The sequence below is a fragment of the Rhipicephalus microplus genome, chromosome 2 (genome assembly GCF_043290135.1).
Source record: "Rhipicephalus microplus isolate Deutch F79 chromosome 2, USDA_Rmic, whole genome shotgun sequence".
NCBI classification, from domain to species: domain Eukaryota; kingdom Metazoa; phylum Arthropoda; class Arachnida; order Ixodida; family Ixodidae; genus Rhipicephalus; species Rhipicephalus microplus.
In genome coordinates, this window is record NC_134701.1 from 94,959,490 (window position 1) to 94,965,542 (window position 6,053).

Genomic DNA, 6,053 nt, shown 5'->3' on the forward strand with positions numbered 1-6,053 from the left:
CACAGGTGGTGAAAATTTTGTCCTATGGCTGACGCTCGTACACTTGTGGTGTCATTCATTGGCACATTCGGAGCACTTCCGGCAATATTTTCTACTGCTCCATGTGGAGCAAGTCTATCATTTCTGCCTTTGTTTTTATTACCTTAAATTTAAGGAAACGTGATTTTGGAACATCTGGTTTGTGGGTACGTGCCATTCTTTGAGGTACCCACGTATCATCATCAACGCTGCCAACCAGTCCACTTCGTACGGCACACCTGTGACGCTGCAAGGCCTTCGGCTTCCAACGCATGGAGGCGCGAGCCTTCGCTGAGCCGCGCCGCCAGCTATGTACCAGCCTCGGTTCATTGAGCCAGCAGGCTGTAACAATAACGCCACTTCATATCCGGCGATGTTGCATTATGATCAACCACGGCCAACCGCGATGAAGACAATGGAAGCTCCTTCAGGTGAGTTTCTTACGTACCCGTCACCTGACGTCTCATCATACTGCGATGAAGTAGAACTTGTTTATAAAAGAAACTAGGGGAAAGAAGGGTGACAGAGGATGAATGATGGAACGGGAACAATTCGCTTGTGGCGCCTCATTCTTCGATGAAGCGCAATATAAGTATACTTGAGGGATACCTATCTTTCTGGGCGAGAGAACTCTGGATGCGGAACTTACACCAGCTAAAAAATGTGAACTGTTCCTACTTTAAAACCACGTGATAACAGCTTCACTTCGGATCAAATCAACGCTTATTTCGTTTTGAATCGTTGACCTTAATTAATTGTTTATTGCTGTTTAAAACGGGGTGAATGCTGAAAGCTGTATGTAGAGTTTAGTTTACGCGCAAAACAACAAAGATATTTCGAAGAGGTCATCTTCCACCCATGGTTATGGTCATAGGAGTAACGAGTCGAATTCTTGAGGTAATATAACTAGCGGCGCTTGCCCATTGGAGACACACTGTTGGCTGCATGCGTTAGTTGTCCGCAAGTTACGTGTTTTTACACTAGGGATGGTAGCCTATAATCATCCAGGAAATTGCATTAGCTACTCAGCCGGAAATTTTTATAAAGTTGCTCAGTAGAATGGGCTCACTCTACCAAGATAAACTAACGTAGTCACAAGGCCTTCAGGTGGACGAAGGTTCTCTGTCTCACTGCGAAGCTTGTCAGCCGGAGCCGAAAGTTGCTAGCACTGGTTGTGGGTGCAATACGAACACAACCAAATCAACACGCATGACAATACGAAATAGGGGTAGGAGACCCAGGTATGACTAGTTCACGATCGCTGCCCCAGCAATTACATCAAACAATCAGTGATTATTGTCTGTGTTTTGCATTACAGAAATGCCCTGCATACATTGGCTTCGGCCTTAGCACCCACATTCAGCCCTTGATAATTATCAACCCTTACCATATTGGCACTTTCTTCGTTACATTGTCGATTTACTTCGTAGGAATGGGCGTTCGTGGCTTATGGAGGAACGATTTCGGCGCTCGTGCATTGCGCAAGGCCATACTTGGCTTGTGGGAATCGTGGTGCCCGCACCACGATGTCATTTTTTCTCGGGATATCCTCGCGTCCACCGCGTCCAGTTGTCAGGTTGTCGAGACTTACCATCACTTTGGTGTCGCTCAGATCCTGCAATATATAACAGGGTGTCCCATTGGTCTGACTTTGGCGGTACATTGGCCTTGCTCGCACTCACCCGTGAAGCTGGTGTATACGAGATCTGGTTTGACGTGACCGCTTAAGAACATAGAAGAGTGCATATGCGTCTTGGCTTCTCCGGCTGGCAGCAATTTCTTGTTATATGTTCTTCGATGCCTCTCAGCCATGCGCCATCACGGAAGCTCTAGCACAAAAGAGAAGCGGTGCTCCAAATTATGTCCTTTGCTCCTTCATGTGTGCTATTTGTGGCAACGTTACTAGAAGATTTGGGGTCTATAATCTATATATTTTGTTGGTTATATGAGCTAGCAACTCCTGTACTGTATATGCGATGCATGAAGCCATGACTAGTGCAGCCCACGCCGAAATACTGCACGTGAATTAGAATAAATCAGTGGCTACGAGCCACGGCCTCTCTCTTATTCACAGCTTCACTTGTACCTATATTGCTGACATCTAGTTCCCATTAAATCAGTTCTGATTGTATCAAAAGCCCATACACAAATGACCGATTGGACAGTGTCGCCTAAGGTCCACCTCGCTGTGAGTGCTGGCTCGACGTTCTTTTACGGTGATGGGTCGAACTCATCAGTTCGGGCGCGGCGCAGTGCTCAAATCTACGGTGAAGTTCCGCGTGAATGCCCAAGTGAAGCGAGATGGTGTGCGCCTGGGTTCTTTAAAGATACAAATTATGTAAGGAAACAAACAACAAAATGAACACCACAAGCTATTGTACGTTAACAGTGTGATGTCTTCTAAAGCACTATAATTGAGCTACGCCGAAGCTAGCAATCGGAATTTAATTTTAATCTAAGAGAGATATTTTCAATAACTTTGATCACATTTGAGACTTCGATCACAGTTCGGGCATTTTGCTTTGCAGAATCTACGTATATTGTACCGTTAGATACTTTCGAGTGAGTATCCGGTGAGTAAACAATCATAAAATCAGAGACATACTATCATTCAAAAATGGCAAGAATTTGAGCTAGTCTGCAGAATAAAAATATATGACACTAGCCTGCAAATTTAGAAAAAAAAACTGCACATATCAAACATTAACTTTATGTCCTGGGGCGTGCCCCAGGACATTGCAGAACTTTCGAAGGTTGCAGTGGACTACAATGCGCATAATTTTGAATATAATGTGCACTCTTGTGCACATTATATTCAAAAGTGTCTTGAGAAAACATTACACTACAATAACCCGTATTTGAACAGCTCAATAATTTTTCGCTCAATAAAAGCTCAATAAAATTTCGCCTGTAAACGTCGCATAGAAAAATTCACGGTGAACTAAATTCACGGTGAACGTGCCTCAACGGTATTGCTAAGGAGGGAAGCAGACACTTGACGAACCAAATGCTTTCATTATCACTGCTCCACGTTTTTATGTCCACCTGTGAGAGAAGATGACGCCTCCATATCTCCACATCCTTTTTTACAGGAACAACGAAGGAGGAGAAATCTCGACGGGACAAGCGGAGAGGGTTGAACGCAGCGCTGCGTCGGGGCTCAAAGTCGCCGCGCACTTCGAGGCGGCGCGTCTCTCCGTCGCGGTCACCCACGCGTGGCGCCGCGTCCAAGCTTGAGAAAGGTCCCAATCACGGAGGGACATCACAGAAAATGAGCATCTCGCAGTCAGCGAAGTCCCCGAGGGCTCTCGCTCGCAAAGCCGACGAGACCGGTTCGCCAAAGAGCCGGAAGCGTAGAACAACTGGTGCCTCGTCACCTGCTCGCCACATTCTGCCGGAATTGCCTCCTGTAGTTACGCCACTTAACGTGGCGTCTCCTCCTTGGCTCCTTCCGAGCGAGATGACGGCCCCACTCATCGGTCCTCCTCTTCTACCTCAGCAGGAGCAGCAGTCACACTTGCCGAGTACCATGTATGTCCCGTGCCACGATCAGAATTGCGAGGCGTTTCCAAAAATTTCTGAAGTACCATGGGGCCTCGACTCGGTTCCGCCACCCCAGGTTCCCGACCACCAATACACACATTTCTCGCCTACTCCTGGGCAACCGCTACCCCCACCCATTCTCACGCACGGAAGTACTCTGCCACAGATGCAGTACACGACTGGTCTTCTACAACCAGCACCAACGCTTTCGTATGACCCAATGGGCGGATACCAGGTGAACAGGGAGCGCTTGGAGCCAGGCTACAGCCCGTTTCCTTCTCAGGGCCAGAGTGCTTATCCGAACGACAGAATGCCACCGGGCATTCTGCGCCATTACGTGTCTCGAGCTAACGATGGGAGCCGCCGGTGGCAGGAAAAAGCGCGCGCTAAGACTCACACAAAAACGAGCAGCTCCAGTAGCACCACAAGCTCCAGCGAGGTGTCAAACGACGCAGGCGGGTCGAAAAAGGTCAGGGACAACGCTTGGCTCGCACTGGGCCTCGGGTGCGCTGGCTTCCTGGCCTTCGTGGGATTGTATGCTTTACTCAACGTTGCCGTCAACGGTCGCCGGTCTGCTCATGACGGTGTAAACCCGATGACTGTTCAAGCGGAATACGACGGTCCATTAGCAGCGAGGCACAGATTTGAAGCACCGAAATCGCAGGTGATGAACGCTCCCTCAGCAGGTGATACCGTAAATTCTGGGAGTTCAGGAGTACTCACCGAAAAAGACGCTTCTAGGAAAGAACGTTCTTCAGGTTGAATTTTGAAGTAGCAGACGATTCGGTCATGGTGCGCCATAAAGTACGGTAGTGTGCCTCTGTGTAAATCAGTCCATAGGAGCCACACATGGCTACCAAAATATTTTGCTACGTTGTGAGCACAGAGAAATTAGAACCCTTACAAACTCAGAACATTCGCAAGATAAAAAAAGCCCCCCCCCCCCCCCCTTCACGCTTCCTTGCCGTATCCCCCGCAAATCCGCGCTGAGTGCTCTCTTATTATATGCATAAATGTCAGCTAGGAGGATGCTCTTAGACGTGGGTTGGGCAATAATGTAATAATTGCATGTCACCTGAAGCAGCAAGTACTGGTTCAGGAGCAGCGTTCTGGCTGCGAGAAAATTTACTTTGGACGTCGGCACGCATGAATAGGTGACTTCGGATAGATCATCGTTTTGTTTATATAGCGAAATATCACTAGGCGGCTATTATGTAAGCAGTTCCTTGATAAGGTAAAATTAGCTTTTGTGATATGACAGTATTGCTAAAAAGTTGATAGACTTCTAGCTCATTATAGTTGCTGAAATGAAACATGTAAGTTCTCCGGTATACGGAGCATGTTTAGCACAAATACTGGTGCTTAGTATGAGTATAAAGTATTCCTGTCCATAAATTTAGCTGTGTGTCCTGGTTTTCAAGTTTCGATTTACTTTAACAAATATTTACGGCGTATTCTGTGGTACGACTAAGAAGAACAGCAGTCCATGAGATTTTCTAGGGATGTTTATTATGCAATACGGCTGAAAATCTGCTCACTTAAGGAGCTTAGTGAGCCTTGCCTACTGTCAGTTCTAAGGCACTGGAAGTAATGTAACTATACAGACAAACATATTTATGTAGTGAATGACAAGTGTAGTTGCCAGTGCAAGTATTCTTATAATTTGCCTACAACAGCAGCGCATTGTCTCATGCCGTCATTTATTGCATGCCCAACATAGCCACGAAAAAGCTTCACGTACAATAAGTCGCACTAAATGCATATTTACATTACATACAAAACCACTTCGAGTGCGAAATGTACTATTTTGTTCGTGGTTCCATGTTTGTTATTCAGGAGGGCACAATCTTTCGTATTGACAAACGCTTCTCTGCTCGAATATTGTCCTTCACTTGACACTTGAAGTGAAGTGGCACAGTTGGGCACTGTGCCACTTCTCGGCTGATGACGCTGAACTTCTCAAGAATCGCTGCAAAGTTTCAGTCACGTAAAAGTGACTTGCTCTGCTTAGAGGCGGCGCTTACATCGGCTCTCTCAGGTCAGGGTGATGCTTTGAGTGAAGGGACGTTGTAGAATTCGTGGATATGCTTCCTGAAGATCTCCAGTTGATACCAACAACCGTTGTGAAGTGGCCGTAACACGTTCTTTCCGCATGCTTTGAATAACATCGACTGCCATCGTTCGTGGGTCCTGCCGAATTTCTACAAAGAAAGGTGTTATGAAATCGCAACAAAGGTCGCTTGTGCCATAGTTATCCACAACTGCCGGTGTCCGTAAGCACTATCGCACAAAATAAGTGAAAAGAACAGAGTAAATAAAAACAAAACACCAAGAATACAAGATTCGAACGCGGGACCCCTGTGTGCCAGCCGAGTAATTCATCACAGAGCCACGTTGCTGCTTAGAACTCTGTTGCGAACTGGCCTTAGGCAGGCTTGATGTCGGAAAAGGAATCGCTTTAATATGAGTATTAAAGCGTTTTAGAGCAGCAA

The 6,053-nt window shown here is 46.6% G+C and overlaps 1 protein-coding gene across 1 annotated transcript; it reads left to right on the forward strand.

Annotated features, from left to right (window-relative positions):
- Positions 1–215: 215 nt before the first annotated feature.
- LOC142785279 (uncharacterized) lies at positions 216–4,495 on the forward strand. The gene is made up of 2 exons (XM_075883734.1): positions 216–449; positions 3,111–4,495. The coding sequence occupies exons 1-2, from the start codon at positions 329–331 to the stop codon at positions 4,322–4,324; spliced, it is 1,335 nt and encodes a 444-aa protein (XP_075739849.1). The 5' UTR covers positions 216–328; the 3' UTR covers positions 4,325–4,495.
- The last annotated feature ends 1,558 nt before the right edge of the window (positions 4,496–6,053 follow it).

What these genes read in the sequence shown, in the direction of transcription:
- LOC142785279 (XM_075883734.1), top strand. Translation starts at nt 329, where the DNA reads ATGTACCAGCCTCGGTTCATTGAGCCAGCAGGCTGTAACAATAACGCC. An exon ending in GACAATGGAAGCTCCTTCAG is followed by an intron (nt 450 to 3,110) that starts GTGAGTTTCTTA and finishes CCTTTTTTACAG; the next exon opens with GAACAACGAAGGAGGAGAAA.